Source organism: Rhizopus delemar, genomic scaffold (assembly GCF_000149305.1).
Source record: "Rhizopus delemar RA 99-880 supercont3.10 genomic scaffold, whole genome shotgun sequence".
NCBI classification, from domain to species: Eukaryota; Fungi; Mucoromycota; class Mucoromycetes; order Mucorales; family Rhizopodaceae; genus Rhizopus; species Rhizopus delemar.
Genome location: NW_027137836.1, coordinates 1,139,456 through 1,156,026, shown reverse-complemented (window position 1 = coordinate 1,156,026; position 16,571 = coordinate 1,139,456). Strand labels below are relative to the sequence as shown.

General features: G+C 34.9%; 8 protein-coding genes across 8 annotated transcripts; 2 read left to right on the top strand and 6 right to left on the bottom strand.

Annotated features, from left to right (window-relative positions):
- Positions 1 to 864: 864 nt before the first annotated feature.
- Positions 865 to 1,434, bottom strand: RO3G_12402 (uncharacterized protein; the record flags this gene model as incomplete). The annotated part of the gene is made up of 1 exon (XM_067666986.1): positions 865 to 1,434. The coding sequence occupies one exon, from the start codon at positions 1,432 to 1,434 to the stop codon at positions 865 to 867; it is 570 nt and encodes a 189-aa protein (XP_067523087.1).
- Positions 1,435 to 2,050: 616 nt separating this feature from the next.
- Positions 2,051 to 3,239, bottom strand: RO3G_12401 (uncharacterized protein; the record flags this gene model as incomplete). Its single annotated transcript, XM_067666985.1, has 5 exons — positions 2,051 to 2,086; positions 2,175 to 2,410; positions 2,515 to 2,938; positions 2,995 to 3,049; positions 3,220 to 3,239. 5 exons carry the CDS (start codon positions 3,237 to 3,239, stop codon positions 2,051 to 2,053), a joined length of 771 nt encoding a protein of 256 aa, XP_067523086.1.
- Positions 3,240 to 3,514: 275 nt separating this feature from the next.
- Positions 3,515 to 4,828, top strand: RO3G_12400 (uncharacterized protein; the record flags this gene model as incomplete). The annotated part of the gene is made up of 1 exon (XM_067666984.1): positions 3,515 to 4,828. The coding sequence occupies one exon, from the start codon at positions 3,515 to 3,517 to the stop codon at positions 4,826 to 4,828; it is 1,314 nt and encodes a 437-aa protein (XP_067523085.1).
- A 414-nt stretch (positions 4,829 to 5,242) lies between these two features.
- On the bottom strand, positions 5,243 to 6,865 carry RO3G_12399 (uncharacterized protein; the record flags this gene model as incomplete). The annotated part of the gene is made up of 1 exon (XM_067666983.1): positions 5,243 to 6,865. One exon carries the CDS (start codon positions 6,863 to 6,865, stop codon positions 5,243 to 5,245), a length of 1,623 nt encoding a protein of 540 aa, XP_067523084.1.
- A 2,034-nt stretch (positions 6,866 to 8,899) lies between these two features.
- RO3G_12398 (uncharacterized protein) lies at positions 8,900 to 9,865 on the top strand (the record flags this gene model as incomplete). Its single annotated transcript, XM_067666982.1, has 3 exons — positions 8,900 to 9,052; positions 9,110 to 9,559; positions 9,611 to 9,865. The coding sequence occupies 3 exons, from the start codon at positions 8,900 to 8,902 to the stop codon at positions 9,863 to 9,865; spliced, it is 858 nt and encodes a 285-aa protein (XP_067523083.1).
- A 259-nt stretch (positions 9,866 to 10,124) lies between these two features.
- RO3G_12397 (ADP-ribosylation factor-like protein 8B) lies at positions 10,125 to 10,912 on the bottom strand (the record flags this gene model as incomplete). The annotated part of the gene is made up of 5 exons (XM_067666981.1): positions 10,125 to 10,242; positions 10,301 to 10,462; positions 10,519 to 10,673; positions 10,735 to 10,803; positions 10,859 to 10,912. 5 exons carry the CDS (start codon positions 10,910 to 10,912, stop codon positions 10,125 to 10,127), a joined length of 558 nt encoding a protein of 185 aa, XP_067523082.1.
- Positions 10,913 to 11,636: 724 nt separating this feature from the next.
- On the bottom strand, positions 11,637 to 11,915 carry RO3G_12396 (40S ribosomal protein uS11; the record flags this gene model as incomplete). Its single annotated transcript, XM_067666980.1, has 1 exon — positions 11,637 to 11,915. One exon carries the CDS (start codon positions 11,913 to 11,915, stop codon positions 11,637 to 11,639), a length of 279 nt encoding a protein of 92 aa, XP_067523081.1.
- Positions 11,916 to 12,510: 595 nt separating this feature from the next.
- On the bottom strand, positions 12,511 to 14,677 carry RO3G_12395 (uncharacterized protein; the record flags this gene model as incomplete). Its single annotated transcript, XM_067666979.1, has 10 exons — positions 12,511 to 12,864; positions 12,916 to 12,994; positions 13,049 to 13,113; positions 13,170 to 13,302; positions 13,359 to 13,519; positions 13,570 to 13,823; positions 13,880 to 14,364; positions 14,447 to 14,460; positions 14,511 to 14,585; positions 14,642 to 14,677. The coding sequence occupies 10 exons, from the start codon at positions 14,675 to 14,677 to the stop codon at positions 12,511 to 12,513; spliced, it is 1,656 nt and encodes a 551-aa protein (XP_067523080.1).
- Positions 14,678 to 16,571: the final 1,894 nt, after the last annotated feature.

Sequence of the window (16,571 nt, the reverse complement as noted above, 5' to 3'; positions counted from 1 at the left end):
GATCAATTATAAAAGAAATTGGGCTCATTGAACTAAACACAGTTTAAAATACAAATGATCTTTTCTAAGCCAAATGTACATACTGTGGACTACATAGCTTCATCATGTACAGTAAAACACCCAATAACTTTTCAAAGTTTAAAATGATCGATCAAGTCAACCTAAAATTCCAAATATGGGGAAATTACATTCCAATTAGAATCTGTTGATACAGTCGTTCCACTGTCAATCTTACAGTTGCCGGAGTGGAAGGTGGAGATGAGGTGGTAAAGGCTCTTTCACGCCACGCTTTATTTTCAAATTTCCAAGTCCTCTCTCTTCAGATCTTTAAAGCACCCTAAGCATTTTTTCTTGTTTCTATTGGGGGAGGGAAAGATTAACGAAGAAATCCAGTTAAAAGCGGAAGGGCGGGCAACCACTTCATCTCAACCTTCCACTCCGGCAACTGTAAGATTGGAAGGCATACTTGTTCCAATCCTTGTTGCTTCCGTTTCAGGTTCCGATGAGGCGGTAAATACTTCATAACTATATGGTTGAATTATACTAAATTCAGGTACTAAATCACAATCAATCATATAAAAGTATACTATGAATAAATACTTATGACAAATGCTTCAATGAAAGCAAATGGCCCATTATCTATTTGTTAATACTTATATCACACACATTAAATATTGATTCATGACATGGAAGTGTGCCAATAATGTCTGAAAAAAGTGTATTTAAAAAATTTATTCGAATTACGTAGATCTTTTAGATTTGTATATGTTAAGTTTTATTAATTAACGGTAGGAAATACTTTTTAATATACATGGTTTATTCATTGTGAATTAAATAGCCAGGTAGGTTTCCTTATTTACATAATTAAAATCCTACTTGATCAAATCCACCATCAAAGTCGCCACCGTCAAAGCCTCCGCCGTAGTTATAGTCATTATCATAATAGTTAATGTCAGGATGGCTTGCATCACCAATAGCATCACCAAGCATAAATCCTAAAAGCCCGCCCCCAAGGCCGGCAGCAGCCATCTTACCATATCCGCCGCCTATACCAGAACCAAAACGAGATGTTTGTTGCTGCAATGCCGGTTGTTGATAAGGGGAATATTGGTATTGCTGCTGTTGATATTGTGGCTGCTGGTACTGTTGCTGCTGCTGATAGTAAGAATTACTTTCTCCTCTAGTATCTAATGGCTTGTCAGCTGGGTGTTCCCATTGTCGTAGTGCAGTAGGTGTATAAACATAAAAAAATTTCCTGGAGTTAGGATCATACTGCGATATCCAACCTTGTGGTAATGGACGCTTGTCTGGATTATCATTATGCTGTTGAGGAGGTGATGGGGGTGCATACTTAGTTGAAGGGCTAGCACTGTATGGTGGAGGTGCGCTATTATAGCTCGGTGTAGATGGTTTGCTTTTTGAAAATAATCCCATTTTTTTTTAATGTATTTTAGAAAAAAAGCACTCAAGCTATATATCAAAGGTCAGCTTTATATATATTTTTTTTATTCTAATTTTATGCAAAACATATTTGGGCTAAAACAACGCTTTAGCATTGGTTTAAATTCATGTGAACCTAAAATTATCGTAAATGATTCGTGCCAAGATAAACTCTTACGTAATCACTACATTTCGAAGTTCTTTCCATTTTGGGAGACTTTGAAGCGCAGTGCTTCCTCAATCTTAATACAAACAAAAAGTTACTAAAGCTATTAATAAATAAACTAAGAAAGTACTATAGCTATCCTAATTTATACATTGTCTTGGAGCTTTAACTTATTTCAGTCATACTGTTTGTCAGTTCTCAAAAGCTTAGTATCATAAATGTCAGCAAGGACTATAAAACGTAGATCAATATTAAATAATAAGGCCCAAAATAACATGCCCACAAAGTCAATAAGAAAGGCCATAGTTCTTCCACCTTAACAAGTGTTAGAATGATAATAGAAAAGTCTCTTTAGCTCATTATGGAACCATGGTTCATAAATAGTTTTTTTGTAGAGGCTGCTGTTTTTTGGATTCTTGGAAATGATGTGTTTTTATTATTAATCTAAAGGAGGAATGACTCTAAGTACTTGCTCATACACTAAAAAATTCAAAGAGTGAATAGGAAATGCTCTAAGTAAGGTAACGTTCAGCCCGCGATAAAGACCGCGAACCCCATTTTTTTTTACGAGATAAGAGGCACATTCTAAAGCATTGCTGTACTTTGGCTTTTCTAACATAATGTCCTTTTGTAGATTGGTCTTAATGGCATCCACCGGGAATACAAACAGCCAGCTCAGCATTCCACATAATCCACCTGACATAAAATGTACCAGTGGTCCTGAATTACTTCCATCTTTTGAAAGGAGTCGTTTCGCAGACTCGTACGATCCAAAATATATTCCCGTGCCCAATGCATCTCTTGCTATATCACGACAACAAGAAAGTATTAGTCACAAAATTTAGGAGTTTGACTTTTGTTTGTTATACCTGAATGACATCCAACCCTGCTCCATAATCCAAAAATACCTTTACGGCCTACGATTTGTTTAGCAGATTTCCAACTAGATGCTTCAGTCACTTCATGGATAGGCATTTGACCACTTGCTATTTGATTCTTCAAGAGTATCAGTTCTAGTTGTCGCTGAATTTTTATCAGTTCTAGCGGACAGCTTAATAAAGCAATAAAGGCACCACTGACACTTCCGCTCACAGTTGATAATGCCATCGTAGATTGTATGGTATCGTTTTTAAATACTCCATCTCGAACAAGTGCCTTTTTTGTGCCTTCATAAATAGAAAATGATGCTGATTTTATAATGCTGACAGTAATCAAAGGTGGGATCATTCCTCGAAAAAATCCTTTCGTCCCTTCTTCAACATATGTTGTTTTTACGCACGATATGATAGAGTCATAATGGTGGGTTTGCATACGGGTTTTTATCGAATCAAACTTTTATAAGGAAACATCAGTAATTTATTTCACATGTATTGGACTAATGAGCTTACTGGAAATCCTGCCAGGACAGAAACAACGGCTGCACTTGAAGCTGCAATAACGGTTCTATTGGCTAAATAGGTTCAAAAGAGGCTAATTAGATTTACGCACTTTTGTATAAATTATCAAAATACATTGTAACAGTTTTTGTTTTGTTGCACGAGCTTCAGCATCCTTGTCCCTGTTGGTTTGATTAAATTAACATGTTGCAATACATTTCATAAGAACTAATTTACCTCAATTCTCTAACAGACATCATCTCCTTTGACTTTTCATTCGATCAATGAGTAAAAAAAAAGGAAAGAAAAAGAACAAGGGAGCTAGTCTGAGAAGTAAAAATTAAAAAGTTGCAGGGAGAATGAACTTTTTTGCCTTTGTTCTTTCTTTTAAATGAACCTAACATCTCGTCAAAAGATACTGGACACCTTAGCAAACATTTTTAAAGAACCTGAAAAGCACGGAGATAGATTTCTTGTGCATATAGTTAAAAATGCAAAAGGAAAAGCTATTCCAGTAAATCTATTGCATGACATGGCAAGAGATTTGTATAACATACCTTTAAACTATCTTATTCACTGTATATCATCTGATACGCGTTTTATGCTCAACTCTAAGAAAACAGCTGTATGTTTAGCGGTTCCTCCGACCGAAACCGACCCTCACGGCTTCATCAATAACGATCCAGGTGAAGACCAGTCTACTATGAAGATTAATAAAAATGAAGAAACTGGGAATACAATATACTATAAACCACTACTTTCAGAGATATGGACTGAAGATCTTCAGCCAAAGCAAAAAGTATTTCCTGTTGTTTTCGAAAATGGCAAGTTTTATGTGGATGATGAACCCGAGAGTTGCAATGACTACTATCAGTGTTTTGTTTCAATACCTGATTATGAGGCAGAAAATATCAACCCTTTAGGTATAGAACAAAACATCATGCTCAGCTCTGAAATTTGCTTCAACTGTGGTCAAGAAGGACACGGTTATAATGACTGCCCAGAACCATTGAATAGAGAGGTTGTTAAAGCTAGAAGAATAGCAAAGACAATAGAGAGTAATGTCAAAGGAAGGATTTTTGCCGAACTTGAGTTAATTAATAATGTGAATAAAATGGAACCAGGAAAGCTGTCCAAAAACTTAAGAGATGCTTTAGGTATGGAAAATGAAAATGATGAACCTCCTTATTATAAAAATATGCGAGCACATGGGTACCCACCAGGCTATTGGCGCAAGGCATCTTCAAATCAAGTATCAGCAGAACATCGATTTTCTATTATTCACAGCGATAATATATTATACTCAAGTGCCCCTTTATTAAAAATATATAATGATGACACTGACCTTGAGGAAGCTACAGAAAAAGAGCCAGAAAAGCATTCCATTCTGACGGAGGACTCTGTGACTGAGAATGATTATGTCCAACTTGTTCATTATCCTGGTCTTACATTCATCGACTTTAGCAAGTACGATTACTATGCAGATAACCAGCAGTCTTTGCAATTTATAAATCATGCAACACCAGAGGAAAATCTATATTATCAACATGTTTATTATCAGCAATACTATTATCCATCTAAACATTTATCCTTACCTGACAGCAATCAACAAATTATATATCCTTCTGAAAGCACGTATTACTACCCACACACACTACAAGCAGACGATTTACACAATCCAAGCCCTCAAGTTAGGCATTCGTCGCATAATACCCAATGTAATTCCGTAGATCAAACAAGTACAGAGCAAGCCATTGTCAATGGTGTAAGACCATCCGCTACTACATTAGATAAAAACAATGATGATGAAGAAATTGATATGGACATTTCATCTGGTGAGGAATAAAAGCACGTTTATACTCAAAAAGCTTTTATAAAAATACGAACGTATTGGTTCAATCAAAAGTTGAATGGGCGTTGAAAGTGACTTTGATTATTTTGTATTCTCTTCAATAATAAAGTTTAAAAGCAAGATTATTAGCAGTTGTTGAAAAAAAAATCATGTTGACAATGTGTTTTTCTGCAGCAGTTCTTCGATTTTGCTTTTCTGTCGATATAAGCAGTGTATTTGATCAGCTTTGGTATACGAATCTTCTATACGCTTAAGGATGGGAGAACTTTACATATTCAGTAAATTTTCTTGGTTTATTATCTTGAGAATAAACATAGTAAATGCATACAGAATTCCTAATTATAAGGATATTGCGTTTGTTTTTATATAGTTATTAAATGAAGCTACTTTTTTTCTAGTTGTTAAACTCTAAATTTGTGGAGATGCGTTTGATGCTTGCTTCTTGGGTTGCCATCCAATATTCGGTAATTCAAAACTTCTGTTTTCATAGTTGATGCTAGCTCTATGTCCTTGACTTGAGACATGCTCAATATCTAAGTAGTCCGGTAAAACCTTGTGGCTATCATGACTAGTGGTGGCTGCAATTTTTCTTGTATCAAAATAATTAGACCAAGGAATCTCTGAGTTTTTTGAATTCCTATCCAAGTTGCTATGGTCAATGATCGGTTTACTTCTCTCAGATGACTGCTCTTCTCTCTTTTTACTGTTTTTCTTTCTTTGCAATATTTGGTCTATAGATGAAATTTCTTGAGGTAGATCTTGCTTCTTTCTAGGTATCCTCTTTTTAGAATATTGTGATGCAGGACGAGGAAAGAGTTGACTAGAGAACTTCTCGGAAGGCTCCCGAACGGCTAACTCTTCATTGCTTAAGCTGTTGGGAAAAGCTTGATGAAGGCTAATGTTGCACTTGTAGTTATCGCAAAAGGCTGCATCTCGTAATTCTTTGTTAGACTTTGCTGCATATGCCATTTGTTTTAATTCAATAGAATCAGCACTATTCAGCTTCTCTATGTCTGCTGATGAAGCAAAGCTCTTGCTTCGTGGTCGAGCAAATGTATTCCACATAGAAGGTGATGCCGAATACTTGTCTTTCTTTGAGAATATGTTATATATAGGCAACATTGAAGATGCTATAAATCGAGCCGAAGATGAATTAGGTGTCATAGGAACCACTTCTATATTATCATCGGTCAAAGTAACATGTAAACCACTTTCTTCTTTGTAATGTCGTAATCTTTGTAGGGTTGCAATGTTTATACTTGAGGCCCTTCTTGATGATCTATCACTGTTTTTATCTTCATATGCTTTTTCTGAAAATTCTCTTGTGGTAGAGTCAATGAAATCACTTGATGGATCAGTAGCAGCAGGAGTGATATCAGTAGGTGAGAATTGGTTTTCAGACATATAATTTAAAGAGCTCTCCTTGGTTAAGCACGGTCGTTGTTTAATTTCTGAAGATAAATCAGATTGATTATTGCTAATATCTGCAGTTCTGTCGTCTTCTTTATTGTCGTTAGCTTGAGCACTCTCTCTTGTTGAATTTAAGCTTGGTGTGCTGGTTGGTTTAACTGGCTTTATTCTAACAACAGATATCAGCATCCAGTGCATAAATTTGGCCAAGCGAGGATATTTAAATGGGGCAAGGTGTTCGGTAGCTGAATCGTTTTTAGCTTGTAACGAGACGTTTGGGAAGTTTTTAGAGCGATCAGAACTTGAGGAACGTGTACTTTCATAAGACTTTTTCAAAGGAATAACTGTTATAGAGTTGTACTGACAGCACAATGCATAGGGTTGATCATTTTCATTAATAAAATTGTCGCTGGGCACAAATGACTTGCCATTTTTCGAAGTTACGGATACAATGTTGTAAGTTTTTGCAGAACCAACATGCTGACCCCTAATAATCTTTAATTCTACAGAAGGAGGAAGCAAGGCATTCTTTTCTAGGTCCACTTTTTCAGCATGAGCGCCTCTAAAGAATTCACCAATGTCGACTTCCGACCCAACGTCACGAAGTTGCTTTTTTTTCATGTCATTTACTAGTACAGAGTGCCTGGTATTTTCCCGAGATTCATGAATTTGGGTATTGACAATCTTCACTAGTTTTGGATAATCATCTTTGTCGCCTGAATCAGGACTAGGCTGAAAGAGTATCGTGTAATAGTCATACACATATTTTCGTTTTATTGCTTCTTTTACTTCACTAAATATTGTGCAAATAGCAGGATCAGTAAAATATATACATGCGACCATGAATCCTACAGTTTATTTCGCTTATTAATATCATAAATTAATAGTAGTAATGTATTAGATTACCTAGTAGACTAGCAAATAGACGATCTAAAAGATATACAGAATATGGTATAGAGGCATTTGAAGCGGCAGCTATCTCTATACTGATACCCCAAATTTTTGAAATTAAAGGTACTAGAATTCAAAAAGCATAAGTATAAAACTGTAGCATGTAAATTATTTGATCATTTGTTTAAACGTGCAAGTGTATATTTTATATGATCATTATTATTAACCTTACCTAAAGGGTAACATATGCATCTTACAGTTATCTTTCTAAATACATTTGCTGCGCTTCCATATCTTTGAATAATATACCCCGAATGAGCGGTTGCGTCTATCCTTCGAGATTGCATATCTAATGTGCTAGCATAATTTCCACGGGCTCTCACTACCACTACAATTGAAATGACAGCAAAAACAGCCGCAGAAAGCGAAGAAAAAAGAAGCCACCCATAATACCAAAGCTACATAGCCATATTAATAAGCATTTATGCTTGAAAGCAAAGCGTTGGTTGCATACCCAGTTAAACAAATTTGTCATCCGACCATTAAAATAGTAATGATACCTAGAGAGCAATGTATATTTAGCATAAATAAAATGTAATCGATATGATGAATAAACTTTGTTAATTCACCAATAGGTTTATATTACCAGCAGGTTGATATAAAACTACCAGCTCCTGGCCCAGTTTTATTGCCTGCAACTTTAGGTATGATCGAAACAAGAATTCCAGACGTCGCCACAATAGCATAGTAAACTATTTCCAATTTTAAGGTAGTTGATATTTTAACTGCAAAGATCATCACAAGGTTAAGACCAACTATAGCTAAACACATACACGCCATGGTGTCCGTTGATATTAAAATATAAGCAATTGCACGGCAAGAAGTGGACCTGCTATCTATATGATCAACAACGATTTGACATATAGAATAGATACTATCAAATGTACTGGAGAGAACAATCATTCGAAGCGATAGTCTGTTGGCGATGTTTGAGCGATATAATAACAAGATACCATGAGCGACTAGGACACATATTGAGCTTACAAGGGATATTGATGATACTATATGATTGGTTACAATCAGACCAGACCATTGATCTGCTGTAAAATTCGTTTCTCCTCTGGTTGCTTCCATTCTTTTTGCTTTCTTCTATGCTACCATAAGTATCAAAAAAAAGGGGAAGAGAAAAGTAAAACTAAAATGAAAGTAAGAAAACGCAAAAATTTAAACCAATGATGCATAAAAAACAAGGATTCAATTGAAAACTGAGCGTTTTACCCAACAAAATACCTGACGCACGGATGTACGACAAGCGGTTCTTCAAAATAGGTTTCATATTCAAAAAGCCACCGCTCTTCCTCTTTCAAGAACGTTTTTGTATGGTCCCTTTACGTCAATTAGAATTCTATTCAGGGATTGGTGGCATGGTAATTTGAAAAGGGTCCCTATAATAACTCAGCAGTCTCACATTTATTCTTAGCATTATGCTGCTTCACTTGCTGGTTGGAATGTTGAAATATTAAGAGCATTTGATATCAATACAGTAGCGAATGATGTTTGTATCTGTTTCTTTTGCCTGTGCACTATTTTAGTTGACCACTTTTTGTTAGATCTACAAGCATAACTTTCAACCGAAAATAGTTGGACAGGTTTGTTTCATCTCAAGGGAAACATTGCAAAAAAAAAGTAATGTTTTAGATTTAGAAACTTATTGAATCACTTTCAACAAAACAATATGACGATTTTGCAGCAGATGTCTGGACCATGTCACCACCATGTCAGCCCTATACAAGGCTTGGTCTTCAGCAAGGCAGTGAAGATGCTAGAGCAAAAAGCTTCCTGCATTTACTAAAAGTCTTGAAGGAAATGAAGAATAAACCAAAATATTTATTAGTGGAAAACGTAAAGGGTTTTGAGGTATAAAATGTTTGCAAGGAAAGGATAGGAGACATAAATAATTTATATGCATGATAGGAATCCGATTCTAGAGAGATGTTAGTTAACGTGTTACAAGAAAGTAACTACAGCTTTCAAGAGTTTTTATTGACTCCTTTGCAGCTTGGGATCCCTAATTCACGCATGAGATATTATTTATTGGCTAAATTGAAACCAAGTGAATTTGCAGTGCCAGTAACCAACAACATTATCAAATACATCCCGCTCTCAGAGAAAATGTCTGAAGCATTTATTGATAATAGAGGAGAAGAGCAGGTTGATGAGAATGTGGTAGAACCTATTTCTAATTATTTGGAATCTGATATTGATGAAGACAGTTATTTATTAACTGACAAAACGCTTGTAAAGAATGTTCAAGTATTTGATATTGTCAAGAAAAGCAGCAGACGTAGCTGCTGTTTTACAAAGGGATATTATCATTATGCGCAAGGTACTGGGTCTATTCTTCAAATGAATGAAGAGCTTGATGTAATCAAACATTCGGGCTTTATTACGTTATATCTAAATGCACATTCGTAGACTGCTACTGTAATTCAAGAAGCTGAAAAATATAAAGGAGTAGATGAAGAGAAGCAGTTACAGCTATTACGATCACTAAAGTTAAGATATTTTACCCCTAGAGAGGTATCTAACTTGATGGGATTTCCTCAACATTTTAGTTTCCCTGAAACAAGTTCGGTGAAACAAAAATACCGCACATTGGGTAACAGCATAAACGTAAAGCTTGTTTCTCAGTTGATGTGCTATCTTTTAAAAGAACCTTCTAGGCTTTAAAATTAATGCTTATGCTAACAATAAAATCCATAATATCATGAAGGAAAGCATTTTAATTGTTACACACACCATATCGGTGTATATATTATAAGTGTTTTCTACGATAAAATTGTTTTATTTGATAAATAAAGAGGATATTGTAACTAGAGATGGGATAATAATACTAATAAAAACAATATATAATAATAATATGTAATATAAAAGATGGTATATAATTAATAATCATCATATCGAAGAAAGAAAGAAAGAAAGAAAGAGATTATTTATGCCCTTTGCCTGCTTTTATAAGCCATTGTAATGTGATATCAATATTTACTTGATTTTTTGCTGAAATAGAATAGCATGATACTTCTCTATTCGTAATAGTTTTGAGATGCCTATATGTAATCTATATAAGCAACACATGCTTAAGAAAATTCTCATTTTAAAACCTACAGTGCTTCTATTAATTCTTCGGCTGTCAATGCTTCGGCTAAGTCATTTTTATTCCCTAGTACAAGCATAGGGATATTTTCCAGTTGGGGTTTTTCTAACAGAGTTTTTAATTCTGTATTTGCAGCTTCTAATTTGTTACGATCTGCAGCGTCAACTACAAATCTTTTTATACAAAAGAGTTAATAAAATAAGCATGAACAAAGTGATTTATAATTTACACTATAGCATTCACTCCACGACAATATCTCTCCCACATGCTTCTGAAGCGTGGTTGTCCTCCAATATCCCATAGCTTCATAGTAACGTTACCTTTTGTTACTTTGCGCATATTGAAGCCAACAGTAGGTATAGCATCTTCTATAAATTGTCCAGACTAAAGCAAAAAGTTAATCAAGCCATAAATGTAACCATATTAGTTCTTCTTTTCAGCTTACTGCAATAACATTAACAAGTGTTGTTTTCCCACTATTTTGAAGTCCAACTAAAGTCAATTCCATTTCGGTCTAACGGCAATTTCATTAATACAGAAAGGAAATGTGCTCTTTAATGTTTATTTACTTTGAAAAACAAGCTTCTTAACCAATCCATTAACCATTGAATAAAACCGGCCATTGCAATAAAAGAAGTATAAAGAGAAAGAGTAAGAGACCAAAAGAATTTTCGTCTCATGGACGCACACACTTTTGATCTTGCACAGGTCATAAAGCGGTCACAAATCAAATTTGCGTATAATGCAAAGTGAACAGGTCCAAGCAAAGCAGTTCCTTGGTAATCATCTCTTTCATATCTTCTGAATACTTGAAGAGGGGATTTTCTGTATTTTATTATTTGTTATTCCTATTAAAATTGAGATGCATTGTTATTATTCTAACCATAAAAAAATTAATAGTATATAACATTCATAAAATCAAATCCAACATGCAAAACATTTCAGGAACAAGAAATTTATACGCGGACATAGACTATCCCTTTTTCCGATTGAATTACTCAATTAATAGAATTCGTCCTGATCAGTTTGTGTCTGCATAGATTCACTAAGATCTATAGGTTCATCCATAAAAAAAAGATTTATAGGCTTCTTCCATACAGTTACGCTAACGCAACTTGGAATTGCAGGTAGACAAATTAAAATAATGACTCAATTGTTTCAATTCAAGAAAAAAAGGCATACGTGCTTTCTTCAGTTACCTGGCGTTTCTCTCCTTAAAAAAATATTTTCCCATAGTCATAAAAGTGTAATATCAACACATAAAAAAGTGTTTTCTTTATAACTTGTGTCAATACAGTATCAGAAATGTTGTATTTATGTAAAAATAACAATAATCCAACAAGCAAATTACAAACGACGACCACGACGACCACCCTTTCTACGGGTAGAGTCGGTAGGGATGGGAGTAACATCTTCAATACGACCGATTCTCATACCAGCACGGGCAAGGGCACGGAGAGCGGCTTGACCACCGGGACCGGGAGTCTTAGTACCAGTACCACCAGTAGCTCTAAGCTTGATGTGGAGAGCATTGATACCGAGTTCCTTACACTTGGCAGCAACTTGTTGAGCGGCCAACATGGCAGCGTAGGGAGAAGATTCATCACGATCAGCCTTAACTTGCATACCACCAGTGATACGAGAAATAGTTTCACGACCAGAAAGATCAGTTACATGAACAAAGGTGTCGTTGAAAGAGGCAAAAATGTGGGCAACACCGAAGACGAGTTCACCTTCACGAACTTGAGGGCCAAGAGTGACCTTTTCAACAACCTTGGGGGCGGCTTTCTTGTTGGACTAAATTAAATCTTATTAATTTCCAATGTTCATAATGCTTAATTCTTCCCGTCTTCATATCCATCTTTTATTTTATTTTGTATCCATTCACCCATCCATCCATTCACCCATCCATCCCCTTTTTAATCTTTCTCTCTCTTTGTATATGTTTATAGATATTTACCATGACTGGAATCAAAGAGAAGGGATCAAGTATTTTGACAAGTGTTTAGTTTAAAGATTTCCTTCACTTCCTGCGGGGACGAATATTTAAATACCGCAACAATGAGCTAAATATGTTCATAGTAAACTGTTGAAAATGAATATCTAAGAACGTGTAGGATGTTTTACAAATGTCAATTAAGCGTGTATTTTTCTGCTATATATTTTATTTTTTTTTACTTCCGTGATTACAAGTGTTTAGAAAATGGGTATTTTTTTATTTTTATTTTTTATCTTTTTTCTCCCTCATCTTGCGACCCAAGCCCCAGCGGCTTTTCTTTTCTTCTATAGGAGGTAAGGGAGTGTGTGGGACATCTTCAAAGTTTTCTCTCCTTGGAGAGTTTAATTGATGATTAAAGTTTGAATTTATGGGACTAAAAGGAAGCCGTTCTGATGATGGATTTACAGCATATTGTACCGGCCCGCCGTTGCTATATGATATATCTTCCATTGGATCTTTTGAAGGTATATTGATAGTATTCATGTCTAAATCAATCGCTTGATAGAATAATACATAGCCTGATCCACTACCAGGGAGATCGCTAAAATATTTTTGGATGTCTTCCTCTTGAATTTGCTTAAATAATACTATTATTTATACTTGCTTACTATAAAAAAAGTGACTTACTGTTACTACATCATCATCAAATAACATCCATTGGCCATTACTTTTAACAATTGCGACATAATGGCCGTGGTGTGGTCCACTATATATTATTAATAAGTATCACATCTATACGATTTATCATTTTCATCATTACCTTCCAATATGTATAACAATACTCCATAATTCATACATTCTATCTGCATCCTCTGTATCGTCGCTCTATTTGTATCAATTATTTATTATAAACTTATTTGCTTATTATTTGCATGACTTACAGTATTGAACAATCTTAATTCAAAGGGAAATACTACTCTATAAGTTAACTTGATATATTTTTGTAACTGTTCTTGGTATTTAAAACGTTTTAAATGAAGTGCTAATATATTGGGTAACTTTTTGATTTTCATTCTAGAAAATTAGTAGATAAGCATTTTTTATTCATTTTTATCTTATTTTTACTATACCGCTTTTCTGCTTCTTGTAATCCTGAGCAAATATCGCAGTAATATTTGTTTTTATGACATAAAGTTTCACTTGCTGAGAATTGTCGCAAACAAGAAGTAATTGATGAATTCATTTCAACATCAATTGATAAATCCATAAAGCACTCATCTCTACTTGTTACCTACAACACACATCGTTTTAGTTTTGTTTCACCCCATAAAATGTACTTACGGTTTCACAACTCAAACATTTTGTCTCATTTGAAAAAACACCCTCAAATAATTGATGAACCCAAGTAGATTTAGGGTTATTACATGAACTTGTATCCGTTTGGTTGCTATCACTATTAATGCTGCTACCTTTTTTACTGTCGTCACTTTCTGCGTAACGTTTTTGTTGATAATTTTGTACATCATCAGCAATTGTATTGAGTACGTAATTCAAAAACTCATGTGCATCTTGATGCATGCTTGAGCGAAACAATTCTACATTACAATATGAATGGGCGTATTTTTTTTTTTTTCCTGAGTATTGTGCTTACCATTTTCTTTTTTAACTTTATTTATAAAGTTGATAGGCGCAATTACACCAGATTTCTTTTTATGAGTCGATATTTTCCAAAACAAGTCCTTCAATGACGAAAATAGTGTGTCTTCCATTCCCGGTGCTAAATTAATACTGTTTTGATCCTTTTCGATAATGGTCGACGTTGATGAGCCATTGTTGGTTGTGTTCCCGTTTGTGCTATTAGTGTTGTTACTGCTGCTACTTGTGCCATTGACTTGTCCATTGACACTGTTTCGAGAGCTTAATTTTGCGCTCGACATACTTCCAGATCCTACCAGAGATGTTGCAGTTACACTGGACGTGCTTGCTGACGGAAAATAGGCATGTCCATTACCGTTGACCGATGAGTTTATTGTTTGAAGTGCTGCAGGTTCAGGTACATCAGTTTGAGGATAGTTCAATACACAATGACGAAAAGGTTTGCAAAAATAAAGTGCCTGAACAACCGAGTTACTGTAACTGTTTTGAAAAAGAAAAAGAAAACGTTAAATACGCAGTGCCTTTCTTTTGTTTTTGCTAAGCAAAACATTTTTCTCCCTACCAAGTATTTCCAAACTATAATTAATCTGTCAGTTTCGTATCATCACATAATATATGAGTCTTACATTTTCAAGACCAAAATAACGTTCACCCTCGTCCAGAGTATTATTATCTGCAACAGGTTTTCCAGACTGCTGACCCTACATATTTAGACATAGATAAGTAATTGAACAAGAAACAATAAGAAATTCTTTACTAAGCCCATCCATTTGAAAAGTGAATTACTTGTCATATCGTCTTGAAAAGGTTTGTTTAATAAAAATTAAGGAAAGAAACGAAGAAGCAAAAAAAAAAAAGAGAGACGGGGATAGAAAAGTATAAGTGCTCTTTATTCCCAAGAGACAAAAAAGGAAATATTTTGCGGAGTTGCCTTGTACTGTGCTTACAACAATCAATATCGCAGCCAGTCAAAATCGATGAAGCTGTCCAATCAAAATTAATTTCTTATTTTCAAAAATAGAAGTCGTATTTTAAAAACCATGTCGCTTACTTGAAAGCCATGCCGTAATCCTTGGCACTCGAAAATATAGAGTGAGTATTTCTTTTCAGGTACTTCTTGTTTTTCAAATACTTTACAATTTAACTTTAGTACAATATTTTTATATGAAGATGAGCATGTAAATGTTGTTGATGAGAATGGTGAGCTTGCGCCTATGGGCTACATTGTTAATCAGATTGAATTTATTGCTACTCACTCTGAGTACTTGAAAACTGCGACTTCCAGTGAGTCTTCTCTGGCTTGTCCAATATTAATAGAAAAGCCAAAGAACGAAGATACTCATATGAAGGAGGCAAATACAAAACGGGATTATGTGCGTTATACTGTCTAGGATAAAGCTAGGTTTTTCGATTTGAAGATTGACAAAAAAAAAAAGGTTAAATGCTTTAAATGCGCTGAATGCATGGAATGCGTTGAGTGAGCTGTGTTTAGAAAGTGGGGTTTTAGATAAAATATAATATGACAAAGATAAAGGAATACTATTAGAATTTGGTATCTCTTTATAAAGTTAATATATAACTAAGATTGAATTGAATTCTACATGTAAAAAGTGAAGGTATTTATAGCCATGATATGGATAAAGAATTAGTACAGATTTAAGGAAATTAATTTAAAGATTGTTACTTATATATCTGTAGCTGTTTTTTTTTTTTTGCAAATATCATTGTCTTTGAAGATATAGAAGAATTAAACGTTATTGGTACTTCAAAAAAATAGGGTTCCTTTAGCAATTTTTTATGGATGAAAACTCTAATGTTTATTAAAACACATCAAATAGTATAAGGGTTAAAAGTGATACAAGCGTATAAAACAATGGCGGTCATAGATCTCCATCCCAAAGGTTTTAGTCCATTCCTTGCTGTAAGTTTTTATACACAAATAATCCGAGTTTAACTAGAACATAGCCTTACAATTACCAAAATTACGTCGCTCCTTATAAACAAATTCGAAGATTCACAGAACACTTGTATACGCCGTATCTTTGGTGGCCCTTCTCGGTCCTCTACCAAAGTAATGCTTCACCTTACAAAACTACCATCCATGCAAGAACGTTCTTACATCCTCCAATCTCAATTCCTTCTTCGCCCCTTTACGCTTCGATATGGTACCCTGTTCTCTCGCTTATTGTGCTATATCCGTCTTTCTAATAGTCATTCACAATGTTATGTACTCTCAAAGCCACCTTTATGGAAAAAATGCCTACCTCACCCTGAATCCTTAGACAAGCGAACTCTGAAAAAGATCCAGTTACAGTTTCGACAAGACAATCTCTGTCAAAATCGCTCCTTCTGTAACTCTACACTTCTTTCCCTATGTCATCCTATTATTTCTTTGGACCCTATCATATGGCTACTAATGACCAGAATAGAACTAAATAGCTGTGTGTATTGGCGTCTCGGATGGCTCACTGGTGGTACATCCAGCCCATGCCCTTTCCATCTTTCACAGACACCTACAAAGTCCCATTCTACTCAGTGTATTAATATGCACCGCCGACTGTAATTGCCTGAAACAATAGTCGATACTTTAACCTTCCTTCTGAACAAATTAACTCAGCGAATACCACAGTCCTTCCAAGGAGTACTTCCTTGATTTCTTGAATGATTTACTATCTGTACTATCCTTC